Source organism: Schistocerca americana, chromosome X (genome assembly GCF_021461395.2).
Source record: "Schistocerca americana isolate TAMUIC-IGC-003095 chromosome X, iqSchAmer2.1, whole genome shotgun sequence".
Taxonomy (NCBI): domain Eukaryota; kingdom Metazoa; phylum Arthropoda; class Insecta; order Orthoptera; family Acrididae; genus Schistocerca; species Schistocerca americana.
This window is the reverse complement of record NC_060130.1, coordinates 733,898,719-733,919,399: the sequence shown is the minus strand read 5'-3', so window position 1 is coordinate 733,919,399 and position 20,681 is coordinate 733,898,719. Positions and strand designations below refer to the sequence as shown.

Genomic DNA, 20,681 nt, shown 5'->3' with positions numbered 1-20,681 from the left:
TGAAGTAAATGATTTCAATAAACATCCACAGAAAGAATAGTGTATTTCCAATAATTAAAGAGAACACTACAGTATTAATGAAAGGCTTTGACATCTAACAATACACCATTAAATTAGATTCTGTAACTTCCAGTATGTAGTTCCCAATTTCTTTGTAGTATGGGTTTGTAAAATAATGTTTCATACGATATAGTACTATACTGTTCACAGCATATTAATTTGTTTATTACATACAGGTGAGATATGGCACATTGCAGTCACCTCCATCACCACTTCTCAGGAATGTCTCAAATCCAGAGCGGAAGTTGGAAGCCTTACTTGATGGATATGATGTATTTGAACAAAAAATTCAGTATAAATTTCGTGATAGGAGTTACTTGCTACAGTCGCTCACACATGCTTCCTACTCACCAAACAGACTTACAGATTGTTACCAAAGGCTTGAATTCCTTGGAGATGCTGTTCTGGGTAATATATTTTGGCTTTATCTGAAGTGTAAGGAATTTTAATTTAGTTATTAATCTCAAGTTATTCTCTTCAAGGTGATCATATGAGAATCAGAAAACATCCATTTCCTTGCATATTTCATGTAACACACAATAATTAATTGTGTGTGTGTGTGTGTGTGTGTGTGTGTGTGTGTGTGTTTTCCCTCATAACTGTAGATTGTAATTATCTGTCAAATATGATAAAGAAATAATTATTCTCTTAGGTCAGAAAATAGATACAAGCAGTGGCCATGCTGAATGTTAAAATATTTGAATCAATGCAGCTTTGTAATGCTGAACATGCCCAACTAGTTGATTTTAATGACATAAAGAAGCAGAAACACACTTATCTTTGAGAGATTCAGAAGTAATACAGCAGTACAAATTACTATGTATAATATTGCACAAACTGTACTTCATTTGATTTTTAACAGTAATGTAGCACCCTGGGGGTAGGACACTAGTGGGTGGTGGTTCGAGGTCATGAGGTTGACAGAGCAAAATGTAGGGATGTGGATAACGCTGAATCAGAGATTAGATGCCTGTCTGAATCCTGGAAGTATTACTAAGAAAAATATTGAAGCACCAACAAACATTTATTGTCCACAAAATACAACAGTTGAGATACTGACATTTTGGTGGCCAGTGATGGCTGGGCTGGAGGACGTCGGCCACTGCAGTATGCTTGAGTCAGCATAGGTTTGCTGCCAGTAGTTGTGCCAACTCAGCTACAATGACAACACGAGGCTGGCAACCTTGCCTGTGTTAGCATACAGTCACACTCATGCCAAGTGAGGCTACACACAGCTTCTGGAAGATGATGGCGAGGGCTCCTGTGACCCTGTCATATACTACACATGAGGAAGTCGTCTAGTAACTGTGCTCAGAGTACAAGAAGTCATGCAGAGAAGTGCTGTGGCCATCCACTAGGAGAGAGACCAGCAGCATCAAAGTCTGCCACAGTAATGAGAGGTGAGAGGCAGCAGTGACACGCCTCCACGATGATGAATAATAATCTGGTAGCAGGCTCTGCTAGTTAAGCTTCCAGAAGGCATGCTGGATGGTGACAGCCATAGCTCCCAATCAGTCTTGGCTCATGGTTGGTGTTGCAGCTCACAGGATTTACTGCTCCAAAGAAGATGTAAAGCAACTAAATGAGCAGAGAATCGACTGATGTAGGCCTCCTGTCCTGGCTGGACAGCTGCAGAACTGAATAGAAATCTGCCAGAACATAAGTAGTATTTGTGAAGGATGGGCTCATGGGTTCAACTGCTGTGAGGCTGGAATGACATCATTCACCCTTCTTTTCTTGTGCGGGCAGCAGCTGAAATGTATCCAAACTTCACCTTTCATGTAGTGGGCGTATTATGCAGTCATTGTGCTGAATAGTTGTTATTGTGTCCTGCTTCAGCTTTCTTGTGACACTTTGTGCAGTCACCACTATGACATTATCTCTCTGTTGCCTTGATGCTGTTCAGTTACATTGCTGGATAGGGTGCTCAGCTCATTCCGTGTTTGCTGCTGCACAACCAGCAGTCCTTTCATGCTGGGATTCCACCTGGCCATTGACCCATTTTGCCTTGATGCTTATGTCAACTGGGAAGGTCTTTTAAATTCTTCTGGCTGCGCCAAGCATACTGTTATGCTGTACTACAATCCCCCAGCCTTTAAGAAATCCCACTCAAATTTCCCTGAGGGGCCTCTGAAATAGTCTTAACATACATGCACAGAATACAATTACATACAATGGTCGTGGTTCCTCTCATTCTGTCTAGTTCAAATCACATGGTTACTGAATTATACTCTTAATTCTAAAACCTTATTTTATTATACACTGTTCAGGGAAGTCATATTCTTACAAGGGCACATCTCCTCTGATTTACTGTTTATACACTAATACAATCATTTTTCACACACCACTCACAATCGCACTATAATTCACAATTTCATGTACTGTTCCTCACTTAACATAATTCATTACTCTAATTCTTTCTTAATTATTCTTACTTCTATTAGCAAACCTCTTGACTGGTATTTGACATGCTGGGGGTTCTGGAAGGGGTACAGTTTTTCACTTACAATAGGTGTAGGCCACACAAAACATAACCAGAACCACCATAGTGCTAAAAAGTGTGATGCTTACAGTGTATGCTCAGCCATTGCTTCTCACAATTCTGGTTAGGCACTGGACTCGCATTCGGGAGGACGGTGGTTCAATCCCGCGTCCGGCCATCCTGATTTAGGTTTTCCGTGATTTCCCTAAATCACTCCAGGCAAATGCCGGGATGGTTCCTTTGAAAGGGCACGGCCGACTTCCTTCCCCATCCTTCCCTAATCCGATGAGACCGATGACCACGCTGTCTGGTCTCCTTCCCCAAACCAACCAACCAATCTCACAATTCTGTTGTATGTGTTGAAATATTTGCTCCATAATGAATTGTCCCTTTTCCAATGCTATGAATTCATCTGTAGAATGTAAGTGGTCTGGTTTGAACGTCTCATTTAGGGAGGTTAGGTTTTGGCTCCTAACACATGTATCAGTTTTTCCATCCCACACAAAAAGTAGAATATGTTGGTTTTGTGACAGTCATTCGAGTGGCAGTGACAGGGGGATGGAATGTTGCACCTGCTATGACACAGGTCGTGCCATTCATTAACATCCTGCTATCTCATAACTCGATCTTTGTCTTGCCTGTGGGCTTCCCTTGCTCATAACAGTTTACTGTTATCACCTATGGAGAAAATATCAAGTACACACAATGCATGCCTACTTTCTGAAAACAAGGTTGTGGCAATAAAACTTCCCTCTCACATTTGGCTACTTTTGTCATATACTAAACAGTTGTATATCACATGCCTGCACACTAGTCTGAAGGGTCCTAGTCAAGCTGACAGTAAGATGGCATTATTGCATAGGTTTCTTTCTGTTGTGGCACCAGTAACACTTCTTGTGACTTTACTTGTACCAATTTACCCATAGCGTTTGCATCATTTCCTTCCTGCTTTCAAAAAAGTGTGCATATTCCAGTCACTTTCTTAGACATACAGCTTGACAGGTACCCTGTGTCGTTATCATTATATCACTATCAAGGCAGAAGAAACCAGAAACACAACATACCATAATAACGAGACATGCGGCATACCCCATATGTATCATAACCGTGACACACACAATATAAAGTAGCTCACATATTGCTGATGACACCACTTCACAAATCTATGTCACTCAGTCATTCTGCCATGTGGTCTAAACATATACAACATGTCTAGTATTTCTTTATCGTGGACTTTTAATCTCTCTTATTTTTCTTCTGCACTGGTGAAGACACGGGCACTTTCAGCAAAGTGTCTACTGCTCCTTTAAACTCCAGTCTACACCTGCTTTACATAGCTTCTTGAACACCTCATCCAATCATTGTATGTGCTCCTCCATGATTTTAGAAAACACAATTATATCTTCAAGATAAATTGTGCGCTGTTTTGGTTTTAATCCTCTAAGTACTCCATCAAACAACCTTTGGAAAATGGCTTGCGCATTCTTGAGACCAAACAACATTCTGCAATGTTGGTAATGACCCAATGGGACCATAAATATGGTCTTGTTCCATCTTCTGTAACTACTTCCAAATGGTGAGAACCACTTTTGAAATCCATCATAAATTACACTGATCCATCTTGTTGAGAATGTCAGTTATGGTTGATGTAGGATATGCATTGGTGCTAGTATTTGCATTCAGATACCTGTAGTCACAACAAAAAAATCTATACTTTCTTGTACCATGCAATGACTTTTTGATGACAATGATAAGAACTGTGCCCCATGGGCTATCACTATGTTCAGTAATGCTATCAGTCAACTGCTAGTCGATAAATTCCTCCGTTATTGCTTGCTGATGGTCCTCTGTATGGTTTTCTGTATTCTGGAGCATCATTATCTGTTGGTATTTTCTGTTCTGTGGCTGGTGTTACTGGTAATGACATCCCAGCAGGGTAAACAGCTCCGTAAATCACAATAACAAAGCTTCCATCGCTTCCTTCTAAATGTTTCACGTTGTCACGTAATGGAGATGCCTTGATGGTTTGCTCATGGCAAAGGTCTCCAGTAGACCAATTCAAATCATCCTCCTCTAGGATATCTAACTTGGCAGCTAGTACACCATTTGACAGAGTTACCCTGCCCATGCCAAAATTATCTATCCTTGCCAGAACCACATAATTACCATCTGTTTCTCTTTCTCTTACATGTACTGGCCTTCTACATACAAAACAGTGTGACTTATCTAGCTCATCATTGCATTCTATTGGCTCTACAACACACAATACTTCACTTTGTAAATCAGTTCCCACACTTGGGCAGGCTAACTTTCTTGTGCCTCTTAGTACTTTCCCATGAGACTTGATCTTCAGTGCATGCATCTGCAGTTTATTTGGTACCACCTTCATGATTGGTGAACCTTGCAGTGATGTAGCACTTGCAGTAGACGTGCCCAGTGGAAACGATGTTCCAGTGAGTTCGATTGTATACTGTGAAAGGTCAATTTCTGCATGATGCTTATCCAGAAAGTAAAGTCTCAGGGTTGCACAATACTCCTTACTGACATGTGGCAACACTTCCACATTCTCCTGAAATCCTCATGTTCCAATGCTAAAATTGAGCAGTGTTGCCTCTCCAATGGTGTCATGTCATTGTTGGCTACCCCACATGACCTATATTGTGGATGAGGTCTATATAGGTTCAGACTAATGACTAATACGTGAGCCCCTGTGTCCATCAAGAATTAATGTTCCTTTCCTCTTACTATGCCCAACAAGCAGCATTCTGTCTTTGCATATGTTTTTGCAGTACTTCATTTTACTAGGAATGCTGTACAACAGTTGAGGCATTCCCTTTGTTATGTAATATATTCTTGTCTATCCTGTATCCTACTTTGACAGTCACACTTCTGGTGCCCTACTTCCCCACATTTGTAACACTGAAGTTGCTGGCTTTTGAATGTGGCCCATATGCACATGCCATAACATTTTACCTCTGTGGGGAACCTAATAGCAGCAACAAAATCACATGGCTTTTCCATTCTGACCATTTTAGATATATCAGCTAATAGTCTCTGTGAGAAGTGAAGAAATAGGTGAATTCAACAAGGGTTTTTGCCTCTTCTGACTCAGATGTACTTTACCACTCTTGGCTTGTAAGGTGTCTACCTGATTTTGTAACATGACATTACTTTCTAATAATGCATCTACGAGGTGCATTCAATTTCTAAGGCCTCTGATTTTTTTTTTCTCTTGACATGCGCATTGTTTTAAAATGAGGCCGCGTTCATTGTCAATATGTCCCAGAGATGGCAGCACCGTATTGCAGATGGAATTTTACCGCCAGCGGCAAGAATGAGAACTGTTTTAAATACTTAAAATGGCGACGTTTTCCTTACTTGTTCAGCATGCAATCATTCGTTTTCTGAATTTGCGTGGTGTAAAACCAATTGAAATTCATCGACAGTTGAAGGAGACATGTGGTGATGGAGTTATGGATGTGTCGAAAGTGCGTTCGTGGGTGCGACAGTTTAATGAAGGCAGAACATTGTGTGACAACAAACCGAAACAACCTCGGGCTCGCACAAGCCGGTCTGACGACATGATCGAGAAAGTGGAGAGAATTGTTTTGGGGGATCGCCAAATGACTGTTGGACAGATTGCCTCCAGAGTTGGCATTTCTGTGGGTTCTGTGCACACAATCCTGCATGACGACCTGAAAATGCGAAAAGTGTCATCCAGGTGGGTGCCACGAATGCTGACGGACGAGCACATGGCTGCCCGTGTGGCATGTTGCCAAGCAATGTTGACGTGCAACGACAGTATGAATGGGACTTTCTTTTCGTCGGTTGTGACAATGGGTGAGACGTGGATGCCATTTTTCAATCCAGAAACAAAGCGCCAGTCAGCTCAATGGAAGCACACAGATTCACCGCCACCAAAAAAATTTCGGGTAACCGCCAGTGCTGAAAAAATGATGGTGTCCATGTTCTGGGACAGCGAGCGCGTAATCCTTACCCATTGCATTCCAAAGGGCACTACAGTAACAGGTGCATCCTACGAAAATGTTTTGAAGAACAAATTCCTTCCTGCACTGCAACAAAAACGTCCGGGAAGGGCTGCGCGTGTGCTGTTTCACCAAGACAACGCACCCGCACATCGAGCTAACGTTACGCAACAGTTTCTTCGTGATAACAACTTTGAAGTGATTCCTCATGCTCCCTACTCACCTGACCTGGCTCCTAGTGACTTTTGGCTTTCTCCAACAACGAAAGACACTCTCCGTGGCCGCACATTCACCAGCCGTGCTGCTATTGCCTCAGCGATTTTCCAGTGGTCAAAACAGACTCCTAAAGAAGCCTTCGCTGCTGCCATGGAATCATGGTGTCAGCGTTGTGAAAAATGTGTACGTCTGCAGGGCGATTACGTCGAGAAGTAACGCCAGTTTCATCGATTTCGGATGAGTAGTTAATTAGAAAAAAAATCGGAGGCCTTAAAACTTGAATGCACCTCGTACTTGCACCTTCAGAAGCTCAACTGCTTCATGCATTATTGCCACATGTATTTCCATCTGACAAATATAAGGGGCGTTCAAGAAGGTACGAAGCTGAGGCATAATTACAGCCATTCACCATCTTGTGTCACAGTGGGACAAGTGTCTCAACAGCCAGGGTCAATACTTCTAATCTACAGGTACTGATTTCTGTAATTATTCCTTTAGCTCGTTTCTTTTTGAACGCCCCTTATACACAAATTGTGAGGGATTACTGCTGCAAGTATACAGCTAGACACACTCCAAAATTAATCTTCATGCCTTATCATGGCCCAACGAGATTCAGAACATTGCTGCGCATCATGGCCAACCGTTGTACAAGTATCACATGTAATTGGCACTACGTCATTCATAGCAACATTGGCTCAGGTAAATTATAATCTTGACATCTAATAGGTTAACCTTCCGATAGGCATGTGTATGTGTCAGATATGCAGCATCAATGTTTGTTACCTTTTCTTGGAAAGCAGTAATGAGGGAAATCCCTCCTTTGTTCTGGCCTCCTCATTTGACCCTACCCTACATCAGTCCTGACCGCTGCACGCTATGATAAACAGCAAGGTAGTAACACGTGTTTCTTATCTGAGGAATACGTGCGACCCTCTATGTGAGTTTTTAACTTTTCATTTTCCATTATTTATTGTTAAGTTTTTAATGCTTATTAGTAATTTAAAGTAGTGTACATCGTGAATTTGTGTGTCTCTCGAATCAACAATGAAATTAAACTGTGTGTCAGATACGCGTGACCTTCAATGCTTGCGTCATGTTAATTATTCAGTTTCGTTTCATATTTATTTCCTGGGTACTATTGGGGACACAGAAATGTGTAATTTAAACCAGGGCCGGCCAAACGCTGCACAGTGTGCAGACGTGCGGAAGTGCTGCACATGTGCGACAGCAAGCGACAGCGACATCTGTTATTAGACATGTGTCCTAAATGAACGGCGGCGGCGCAAGAGCGCAACTTACCAAGTCTCGTTTACCCCTGGTAACCGAAACCTTAACAGAGAAGTACTGAGAAATGGCAGGTACTGTGAAAAAGCAAAGGACGGGAGATCTATGTTCTCAGTCGTTTAAAAATGACTGGGAACTGCAATTCTTTTTTGTAACTGTTGGTGAAAACTCACAATGTTTGCTGTGCCACCGAATAATAGGCGGCCAGCGTAAGTTTTCAATTGAAAGACACTACGATGCATATCACAAAGACGAGTGTAGTGTATTCAACAGTGAAGAACGGCAAGCAAAATTAAATGTCCTTAAGAAAGTGGATGAGACACATCAACTCAATTATCATTTCTCATGACCAGTGATAAACGTGTTTGGATTTATTCCTTATATAATTAAAAATTATTGTTTACGAACTGTGCATTATTGCCTCATTCTGCTCCATGTTACATTATTATCAGGAATGTTGGTCATTAAACAGATTGTTCCTACGTATACTTACATTTAGGTTTTTTTTTTAGTGTGTGAAGGGCTACGCTCAGCTGAAGTCAATAAAACATAACATTCATCTAATTGTCGGTTATTGTGCAGATTTCAGTCGGAACTGATGAAAGATGTAGCAATAATGGTATTGAAATAACAGGTGATCATCGAGAGGTCTGCGGTTATCATTCTTTTCAGAGGTCAGTTAGAGAGAAATTATGAGGATGTAACTGAAGGCACCGAGAATTAGTTATAGGAAACCTTGCATTAATTTAATGTTATTTGAAATCATGAATAAGGTTCGTTGGAAGTCGCTAAGTGCTCTCTTTCTTAAATACTAGATCAAAAACATTACATGTATTTACGTGCCGTCAGTCAAGCTTCCTTAATAAAAACCCACGGTTGTTAACTGTATTACTTGTCTTACTGGGTTAAACTGTTAACATAAAAGTAGACGTCTGAATGAGTAGACTGTAACAGTATTTTAAATGTTTAATACGCGAAATACTCTCCCATGGTTGGCTTGCAAGCTGTGGAAAGAGCACTAGAATGCGCCGGTACAGAGTATCCCAGCAAGTGGATAAAGCGACGTCTGAGTGTAGAAACATGCACTACATGAACGCTGACGGCTGCGGCGTGCACGCTGTGACCCGGAAGTTGCACATGTGCCGGAGCACCGCACGCGTGCAAAATTTCTGGCTGGCCCTGATTTAAACAATACTTTGGATGTTGAAGCTGTGATAAATGCAATTCTGCGTGATACCGATGATGAGGATGATCAGGACAACAGTTTTGTAGAGGACAGTGACATTGATGAAGAAGAGCACATATCGGAAAGAGATGGAGATTCTGATATGGAAATGAGTGCTCAGTCCAGCTCAGAAGACGATGAAGATGAGAGCACCAAATTAACATTTCGAACTATTCAAAGGAAAAGTAAAAATTTAATCAAGGTTTGGTCATGGCAAAAAAAGCCAAGGAACAGGCATAGGTGAGGTAAACAAAATATTTTTCTTCATCTGCCCAGAGTAATTGGACCTGTGAAAAACGTGACTAATATTCTAGATTCATGGAAATGCCTCATCTCTGACACAATGATTCAACATATTGTAAAAAATACCGCGAAATTTATTCTTAGAATACAAAATAACTATTCTCATTCAAGGGACACTCAACGGACAGACACAGTGGAAATGAAAGCCTTATTCGGGCTGCTTTATCTCGCTGGGTTGTACCACATGAATCGTCTGAATCTCGACAACTTATGGCAGATGGATGACTTCCTAACCATGATGAGTATAAAAAGATTTTAGTTCTTAATGTGATCTATTTGTTTTAATGATGTGGAAACAAGAGAAGAATGAAGAAAAATTGACTTCCTATAAGAATTATTTTTGAAGAATTCGTTGGGAACCACCAAAAATGCTATTCACTTGGTGAAAATGTCACAATCGATGAAAAACTTGAGGCTTTTTCTGGGGGAGATGCGGCTTCATACAATATATTGCCTCCCCCCCACCCCCACCCCCCAAAAAAAGAAAAAAAAGAAAATATGGCATAAAAATTTATGCTTTTGTCAACTCTCAGCTATTTTATACATGTAATATGGAAATATACTCAGGAACCAACCAGAAGGTCCATTTAGTGAAAGCAATAAACCTTCTGATGTTATGAAAAGGTGAGCAGCACCCATTTTCTACAGTGGGAGAAATATCACGGCCAACAATTGGTTTACAGATTACGATTTGGTAAAGGAATTGGCATAAAACAGGCACATTATGTTAAAATAAGCCTCAGATTCATCAATAATTCACAGTGACCAGAAAGCGAGAGCCCTGCTCAAATCTGTTTGGTTTTCGCAAAGAGGCAACACTTGTTTCATACATGCCAAAAAAGAACAAGAATGTTTTGTTGGCATCCAACCTTCACAATGATGGATCAAAAGAAACTAGAAATTATAACTTTTTATAATCACAAAAAAGGAGGTGTTGACACTGTCAACAAACTTTGTGGGTCTTTCAGTGCTGCGAGAAACAAAGCGATGGCCTCTGGTGGTGTTTTTTGATAAACGTTGCTGCCATAAATTCATTTATAATCTGGAAAGGAAACACCAGCAATAATCTCAAGAGAAGAAAATATCTCAGATATCTTTCAAACAGACTTGTGCAGTAACATGTAAAAAGGAGAAGTACTAAAGTAACTGGAGACCTCCGTACAAAAGTTTTAAATGTATTGCACACAGATGATGAGCACCAACAGCGACAAAGAAGATCAGTGTCAGGACCCTCTGAAGAAAAGATGTAGGCCATGTTTAGTCAGTAAGAAAACAAGAATCACCTGTTTCAAATGTGAAATATGTGGACAGTTTATTTGTTTACAGCACAAAAAATCTTCGTAATGATTGTATTTCAACTTCTAAATAACCACACATTTCAAATATGAGATATATAGACGGTATGTTTTGTTTACATCATTCAAGAAATGTCCGCATTGATTGTATTTCAGTGTCTAAATAACTTTAGTATATTGAGAAACCAAAATTTCAAGCATAATCCTGTATAAATTCGACATTCATACACGGAAAGTAAGTATCAGTACTTCGAGAAGCTGTGGGAAGGAAATGTGTGTTTTGAAACATAACTTTATTTTCAAATAAATTTTTTATCTTGCTTTTGTTTGTATAACTTATGAATAATACCCAATATTACGTTTATGATAAAAATTTAGTGTTTAAAAAGACATAAAGTTTATTAACAACAAGTGGTATCTGCGAGATACGTGCGACCATCCTTGTCGGACTAGAAGGCATGCCTATTGGAAGGTTAAAAGTGCCATTCTCTATAGTTGCCTCTAAATTTTGATAGGTCAGCAGGCTCCTGCAGCTTCACAAAAGTCACTTTTGTATTTCGGTGAATTTCTCGCCTAGCATACATGGCCATAACACACAAAACAAAAGGACAGTCGAAGATGCACTCATAGGTGAGGCTACAGTTGGAACACTGCAGCCAGCTAATCCGCCAGTGTCAGATGCCGTCCTACACCAACCTCCTGACACCTAATGAAGTGCCCTCGGAGTAGGATGCTACAGTGAGTGGTGGTTTGAAGTCAGGAGGTCAGTGGAGCAACACCCAAGAATCTTGGTAATGCCATCGCTGAGGGAAATGCCTGTCTGAAGCCTGTAGGCATTATTAAAGTAGTATTAAGGCATCAAACGTTTGTTGTTGTTACGTTTATTTTCCACAAAATACAACAATTGAGATACTGATGTTTGCAAGGCCTGTGCTAGCAGGGTTGGACGAAGTCTGTCACCATGGTACGCACTAGTCAGGATAGGCTCACTGCCACCTGTGGTGCCAACTCAGCTACAGTGACAACATGCGGCTGGCAACCTTGCCTGTGATAGCATACAGCCATGCCCAAGCCAAGTGAGGCTGCACATACCTCCAGAAGATGACGGTCACGGCTCCCATGACCATGTTGTAGACTACATATAGGGAAGGCATTTACTAGCTCAGCTCTGACTGTGCAAAGTCATGCAGAGAAGTACTGTAGCCTCAGCGTAGGGGAGAAACCAATAGCATTGATGTCTGCCGCAGAAACAAGGGGTGGGTGGCAGCACTATCACACCTCCACATAGCAGATGATGATCTGCTACCAAACTGTGCTATTTAAGCCTCCAGGAGGCCTGCTGGATGGTGGCAGCCACAGCCCCTCATCAGTCTTGACCCTGTAGCCAGCACTGCAGCTCGCAGCATCTTAAGTCCCTCCAGACTGGACCTGCTGCTCCATCACTAGTCTCACTGGAATTTCTCATGGCCAGTGACCCATTTTGCACAACACCTTATATTGCCAGGGAAGATCTTTGAAGTTTTTCTGCTTGCACCAAGTATACTATTCTGCCGTACTAAAGTAATTTTGCATTGACAAGACTGACTGTAGACCTCTGGTACATAGCCGAGTGGAGGGTCTGAATCAGAGCCTCTGATGGTTCTCCGACTGTTTAGGCTACAGATTCCTCGACTTGCACCATAGGAGGGTGCGGTTTCAGGTTCTGCTTAATAGGTTAGGGGTCCATTACACAGGTAGCGAGGGCTGTGTGGAGTGGAGTAGAGTGGAGTGGAGTGGAGTGGACAGTTTTTTTAGGTTAGAGGGTCTCAAAAAGTACTGAAAGAGCTTCAGTCTCAAAGGGTGCAGGGCAAACGAGGATGAGGGTAGTCTTGGGAACAATTGGTATTGTAGTTGTAAAGTGTCATTGCCATATTGGGAGAGAACCAGAACTCCAAGCATTAATAAAAAGCACTGAAACTCAAATCATTATAGGTACTAAAAGCTGGCTAAAGCTGGAGTTAAGTTTAACTGAAATTTTTACAAAGGACATAATGGTGTTCAGAGAAGATAGATTACATACAGTTGGAACTGGAGTGCTTACTGCTGTTAGAAGTTGTTCACTTTGTAGTGAAGCTGAAGGGAATTGTTCCTTTTAGTATGGATAGAGGCCATACCTGAAAACCAAAATAAATTAATAATTGGTTTCTCTTACCAACTCCTCTACTTATATGATACAGTTCCTGAACAGCTGAAAGAAAACCTGAGTCCCATTTCAAATAGGTACCTCTCTCATACAATTTTAATTAGTGGTGACTTCAGTTTACCCTTGATATGTTGGCAAAAATACTTGTTTAAAGTGGGGGTAGTCATGAAACTGCATCCAAAATCATACTGAATACTTTCACTGAAAATTAATTTGAACAGTTAGTTCAAAAGCCCACTTGAGATGTGAGTGATTGGGAAAAAATAACTGACCTCATAGCAGCAAATATTCATGACCAAATAGAGAGTCACGTGTAATAGAAGTGATATCTGGCATTCCACAAGGAAATGTTACGGGCCCCTGCTCTTCCTAATGGGTATAAATTATATAGGAGGCAATTTGAGCAGCCCTCTTACATTGTTTGCAAATGTTGCTGTCATTTACTATCTAGTAATGTCACCAGAAGATCAGTGCAAACTGCAAAATAATTTGGACAACATACCTGTATCCGTATGGTGTGAAAGGTGGCAATTGGCTCTAAATAATGAAAAGTGTGAGGTCATTCACATGAACACAATAAGAAGTCCGTTAAATTTCGGTTGCACAATAAATCACACAGACCTAAGTAGTCAAGTAATACTTACGAATTACAATTATGAATAACTTAGATTGGAATTATGTTTTGGGGAAACTGTTTTGTTGGCAGAACACTTCGAGCAGTGCTTAACAACTCACAAGCAGAGACCTTATGGAGTGCAAGAGGGGGGGGGGGGGGAGGGGGGGGGGGGGGAATGCTCGTGAACACTGGGGTTGAAACAACATGTGAGAAATGCCAACTGTAAAATGGGGGAGAGCCAGTGGTGTCACCTAAGGAGCAACATCTAGTCGCCACTGTGTTGGTTTCCCAAGGTGACATTATCCAGGTGGCCTGTGGGGGCAGGGGGGGGGGGGGAGGGAGTGGGCTGAGTGGTGGGGCCCAGCAATAGACTGGTGGTCAAGAAAAACACTTTATTACTTTCAGTGACACATTCCTCCATCGTCAATGTGGCTGCAGCTAGCGACGTTCAGTTCTCTTGTTGTCTGGCATAGTCATGGCAGTGTGGTAGTACTACTAGGCTCTGAATGCCACTGTCACAAAATTCACAGTTATTTATACTGCTTCAGGGTTCATTTGTTGCAATATTATCCAATGCCTGGTTAGTGGCTCACAATAAGGATTTAGCCCTGCTGCGGTGACACCTTTCTGCCCGCTCCAGCTATTACCTCTGTGTGGTGCAGGTTTTGCAGGGCACGACTAGCCCATCTCACAATCCTTTTTCATACATACTGCTATAACGTGAACGTCACCACATTGCTCTTACCGCCAAGCAGTAGCTAATGCAACTTTCCACAGGGGTTTCTTACAAATGCGTACAAGTTTCACTTAAGACTAGGTAGCAATGCTACATTGCCCCCTCTGCCGGGAAGACCCAGATCCTCGGGTCTTGCACAAGATTGGTTCTCCACTGTAAATTACTTCAACCATCGATTTACAAAATAAAATGCACTCCCAAGATTATACTTGGCTAAATATACATTTCTTATGCTACATTAGACTCTGTGGCTGCTTGTTTGAACTTTATCAGCATGTCCATTGCTTAATATAACTGTACCCACTGCACTTCTTTGCCCCTTACATGGCTTTCTGTATGCTTCCTATTTTCCTTAAGGGTAACAAATTCTTTTCTTTATTAAAAAAAAAAAACTCTACATCTCACACTTGGGGGATCCAGTGTACTGGAACCTGGATTACCCATGAATTGGGTTGTTGAACGGCTCTTCATCTCAAGTTAAAGCTATGCAAAACAAAATCAGAGTCACCTTGGCACTTGGCTGTGCAACACACAATATCAGGGTTACTCATCATCTACCATCCTGATACTGTTAAATGCGCTGCATTAGTTGCTCAGCAGTGATCTGCCCATCCTGTGCCGCTATCATCTGATTCAGAGAGTGAACTAGACTTGGTTTTTTGGTATCATTTATTAATGTAAGGTTATGTTTAGGAAACATCTCCAAAGGTTTGTCTGTCCAATATAGCTGCAGTTGTGTTATATTTAAGTGATTAATTCCCATAATTGTAGCTGATAAATAAAATGGTGGTCCTGTAATATCTCATATGCTTCCATTAATTGACAAACCACTACCACTTAGCTCCATGCATTTCACTCCATGAGCTACCCTTGTTCATAACAAGTTGCCACCATCACTACTATATCGTTATACACCCAGTATACCTCATATAGATGCACTTGCTGTAAGTATACCTTCAGTTCCATTGCCTGTTTGTGGCATGGTTGACCATCTGCTTTGACCCTGAGCAATTGCATGACATGCGTTTCCTCCCTCTGTATCTCACGAGCAGGACATACAGCTGTATCTCACGAGTAGGACATACAGTGACTGCCCCATTTTGCATTGTTGTAGTTCTCTCTCTGCCATTACCACATGCCAGTCCCCATCTTCAGTTATCAGCAACACACCACCCTCTTTTATCTGCTCAAACTTCCCCACTGTTTCTAACCTTGCCAGATAGTTGTGTACTGTGTAACACCTAAATGATGTGTGTATGTCTGCCACTGATACTGTCACTGAAATGCACAACTGTGCACTATCCATTATCACTTTCATAGTTCCCCCGTGATGGTACTAAGGCAGGTGTTAACTGTTAGGCTCTGGTATTAACTGTAGTGCCAGCAATAGTTCTTTCTCCATCTTTCTAAATTCCTTCAGATATTGTTTGTGTGACAGTACCACCAGACTCAATTGGCTATGCAGTGACTGATGAATGGCTTCCTACAAGCTCATTAATTCCACTCTTGTGTCCCAGACACTACCCTCTAGTAATTGCCAAAACCTTATTAGCATTATCCTCCAATGCTTTCATTTGTGCTTGAATTCCCTGTAAATCTCTGTTTAGAATACTAGTAAATGCTCTGGCATAATCCAATACTTCCCTAGTTAGTTGTCAAAGCACATGTGCATTGTTCAGCTCGCCGCTCTCCAAACTCGCAAACTGTGTGGAATGCCACTCTACAGTCTCTCTATTCCCTTCTGCTAACTCTCTCATGGTTTCCTCTGTCCTGTTAGCTCACTCAGGTCATTTGCATCAACTGTCCCAAAAAACTGTCTTGAGTATCCTTTCACCAACATCTAATCATGCTCTTTTCTTCCTGCTTCCTTTACACCCTGAATATGTTCCATCGACCATGCATATGCTATGAGCAAATTCTTGTAATCCCCTTGACACCTTCCTAAGTACTCCATTACTGTGCACTGGCTGTTGTTAACCCGAGAATACCTCTTCCAGTATTCTTATTCATTCTGTAGTTCCCATACATTAAATGCCAATCTTAGTGTCCATCTGCAACTGGACAAAACTGAAACTCATCCATCCAGGTGATGATCTTGAGGACAGGGAGCATTATCATTTCCCCTCGTCCAGAAGCCTGCTCTCTCTGGTCAGCATCTCTCACATAAAAATTAAAGATAATCCTTACCCTAGCATATGCCTGTGATTGTACACAACACTACTTTAACCTCCTCCGGTTGCTGACTCTTCTGCTCCTTATTTTTTTTCTCTCTTCCTTGAGTCTACAGGTATTCCTCTTGGGATCAGTTCTGATGCTCCCTTGGACTTTTATGTCAGACATGTACAGTCGTTGACCTTGTTGGCAATTGTAGCTTCACATTTACAGCTGATGTGGTTTCAATAACATGGTATAGGATGTGATATCATGTCATGAACGTTTTTGTTTTTCCTTCCTGACTATATGGACTTGACAACATCACCCACTAGACCACCTTGTATGGCCCCCCTTGTGTTGAGGTAAAGTTAACATGCACTTCACTGACACCCCTGCCTCTCCAATGCCTTGGTGTTTGCTTTTTAGACTCTATTCCAAACTTCTCTCACCATTCCTGCAAACTCTTGGACTAATTCTCTATTCATGTTCCCTTCAACTTAATTATATCAATCGACGGCAATACCTTTTTACCATACATCACCTCAAATGGCAACAACCGTGTGCTAGTGCGTACTTTCAAATTATACGCACTCTTCAAAATAGATAAATATGTATCCCAGTCCATATGGATGAAATTGATGTAATCCTCCTGATTGTTCGATGAACCCACTCTGTCCTTCTGTTTGACTGGGGATCAAGCAGACTAGTTCTTAATTTTTTCACTCTTGACAACTAACGTGACTCTTTTATCAGGTCCAACATGAAGTTCGTCCCTTTATCCATTATTATTGTGCTCGGCATCCCAAAGTTCAACATCCATGTAATCACCAACACTTGTGTGACTGTGACTGCTTCTGGTCTGGCATCGGCACCATCTCAGTAAAATGAGAGAAACATTCCATTACAGTCAGCATGAAACAGTTAACTGCTGGAGTTTGGTTAAACCATCGTAATACGTCCAGCCCAATAAACTGAAATAGTTTTGTTGCTTCTAGTGGTCTCTGTGACAGTAACATACTGATCGACATAGCTTTTCCTTCTTTTCCAGGAGTACTTTTCTGCCACCCTATGATTCGTTGCTCTTCACCCACCACGGCTAGATAAAACATGATCGTGTCTCTCTATAACCATCTATTCCTTGAACTTTGCTGGTACTACCACTTGTGATCCCAGTCAAGCCTCCTTACTTAACAATCCCTCACACATGATGAGCTGCTTACATTCTCCATCAGTATTCTGTGTTGCTTTCCACTCAGCAAGTTAGTGATACTTTGCTTGTATCGCTGCTACCTTCCTGGTTAGTGTGTCTGCATTTCCTTGTTTCTTCTCCAGTTTGTGGATTACTTTGTAACCAAATTCACTGAGTTTTAATGCCCATCTTGTAAGTCTAGCAGATGGGTCCTTCAAACCTAGTAACCACTTCAAAACAACATGATCAGTCACTACTTTAAATTTTCTCATGGAACAGTTACATTGTCCAGGTGCACTAAACATTGATGGGGCTGTAATCCCTTCAGTACTCCATCCGAAATGTTACGCTCCATTTTTCAAGCCAAGCAGCATCCTCCTATATTGATAATGTCCACAAAGTACTGAAAAAGCAATCTTTGTTCTATCCTCTGCAATCGCCTCCAACTGATGGTAACCACTCCTCACATCCATCATCAACAAGAAATATTGGCACTGCCAAAGATTATCAATTGTTTCTGTGGTGTTTGAAATGGGTAAGTATCTTTGGTTGTCTTACTGTTCAAATGGTGTGTGGCACTCCCATCTGCTTTTAATTCTTCGGTTGTTGATCGTCCTCGGTGTCGACATACTGCGTTGCTACGCTGGCTGAAAAATGTGTTGTGGATTCCGACACACACTACTGTAAATCATGTTGCCGACAAGTGCACAGTTGTGTGTCACAGTACTTTAATTTCGATGTTCACAACCCCACCAATAATACATAGTTAACGGCCAGTGCACTATTGTTTAACTTTTGATAAGCCTCATTAATAGTTTGTAGGCAAACCTCCACATACTGCTACAATAGTTTCCTGTTGAACGTCTACGAGCAGTAAAATCTAACTACAAAGTTCACAGTTCTTGAAGAATAATCAGGTACATATGGAGCAGACACTGTCACTGTTTTTACACATTGCCTAATTGTTTAACACTTATTCCACAGTTAATTTGCACCATTGTTGTTGTTCTTACCAGCACAGGTTACTCGTCAGAAACTCAGCTGTGGACTGACTGTCTCATGACCAAAAATTGGGCGCTTATATGTCATCACAATAATTGGTACTGAAACTACACATTGTTCGAAGTTAAATTTGCAGAAATTACAATTAAAACTTAACTCACTCACTTAACTGAATATATTGAAAAATTGCGTCTTTTTTAACAGTTTCTTCTACTATGAGGTTTGGGCTGAATTATTTGTTTAAATCATGAAATTAACATATATAGTAATGCAAACAATACTTCTGACAAAACTGTTAATTACTTTGGAATTAATGAAGGGCTGGTTTTGCTAACATGTTTTTGAATAAAGCTAAATAGATACTTCAAGATTGCCAGCATTTCGCCTTCCAAATGTTTACATTTATTACAGAATTTATATTTGTTTATATGTCAACAATAGAATTTAAGTTACAAAACAATTACTGATTTCACCCTATAACAAACGATACTAACTAGGAATAGTCAAAATAAATTAGAAAATCAATTACATACATAAAACTAAGCACAAAATTAGATCTGGTGCTATTTACTTTAAAATTGAGGCCCAGTCTTTCTCTTTTATGGAAATGCAGATTATATTCACTTATGTTAATGATAATTAGTTAAAAGTAACAAAATGAATTTAAGGAGACAAATGGCAAAACAAGAGGGGAATTAAAATTATCCCAGCTTGCTTCGTCACAGGTGGTAGTGGCAGCAGAATCAATACTTCCTTGAACCATCTATAGTCTCTTTTGGTATGATTACAGTTCTCGCCCCCCATGGTCTACTACTCTCCTGTGTTATGCCACTGGCCAACTGCTGATTCATAAATTCTTTTAAAATCAACTGCAGGGTCTGCAGTATTCTGTATGGCTTTGTGTATGCCAGCACCTCATTCCCCATAGGATTCCTGTGTTGCACAACAGGCAATGCAGGCAATGGCTCATGTGGAAAGAACAGCTTTTGAAACTCAGACTCTTCCATATGCGCTCTCTTTGTTTCCTGCAAATGCTTAATCTTCTTATGCAATGCAGTCTTAGTAACTTCCTGTGCCTTTTCACAGCTTACGTCTTTGCTGCAGCAATATTCCTTTTCCAGAATTTCTGACATTACCGCTAACATTCACTTCAGTGGCTTGAACTCCTTGGTGCTAAAATTATCCACATTGATGGGTATTACCTTGCCTCCATCCTTTTCTTGTAAGTGTACAGCACTTCAGGTTGCTAGACAATACACTGCATCCAATACATCACTACGTTTCAGCAGGTCCACTAAATGCAACATACCAATTGGTAAGTCAGGCTCCACACAAGGCCACAGGGACTTTCTGGTGCCACTCAACACACAATCCTGTGGGTCATGATGTTGATGGAGAAAGTCTAACCTAGGGCTTCACAGACAGTTTTTTCTGTGAGCAGATGGTGAGCTCAGGCCTGTGAGCAGCAAGTACTGTTCCCCCACCATCATCACAAGGAACAGGTTGATGAGTTTTGTGGAGACTTGTGTAAATGAGGAAATCAGATGTGAGGGAAGTGCTTTGAGGAATCTACACTGTCTTAATTTCTCTTGTCACATTGCAGATCACATTTCAACCTGCAGATCAGTACAAATTGGGTACTGGAAGTTTTTTTCATTTTCCCATTCAGTTGCACTAAGAATCCTGGTTTGTTTTCCAACACACCTGGTGCTCCCTCTGTAGACATATATAGATTAGTAAATCCCATGACAGACTATATTTTCTACACTTTTTTCAATGCCCCTAAGAATGTCACATCCATTTGCGTGCCTGTGATATCTATGCTTTCATAAAGTGCTGAAGAATGTGTAACAAACACTTCACAAATTTCTGGAAGCTGGCTCTGCATGTCTGCCATAATTTGTGTGGGACATAAGAGTTTGATAACGACACCACACAAAACTCTTCTACC

At 41.0% G+C, this 20,681-nt stretch overlaps 1 protein-coding gene across 1 annotated transcript in view; it reads left to right on the top strand.

Moving 5' to 3' along the window:
* The window catches only part of LOC124555324 (endoribonuclease Dcr-1-like), a 290,534-nt gene that overhangs the window by 253,627 nt on the left and 16,226 nt on the right, over positions 1-20,681 (top strand). Inside the window, exon 22 of the mRNA XM_047129202.1 lies at positions 237-468. Coding sequence (XP_046985158.1) covers positions 237-468 — 232 coding nt within the window. The remainder of the gene's footprint in view (positions 1-236; positions 469-20,681) is intronic.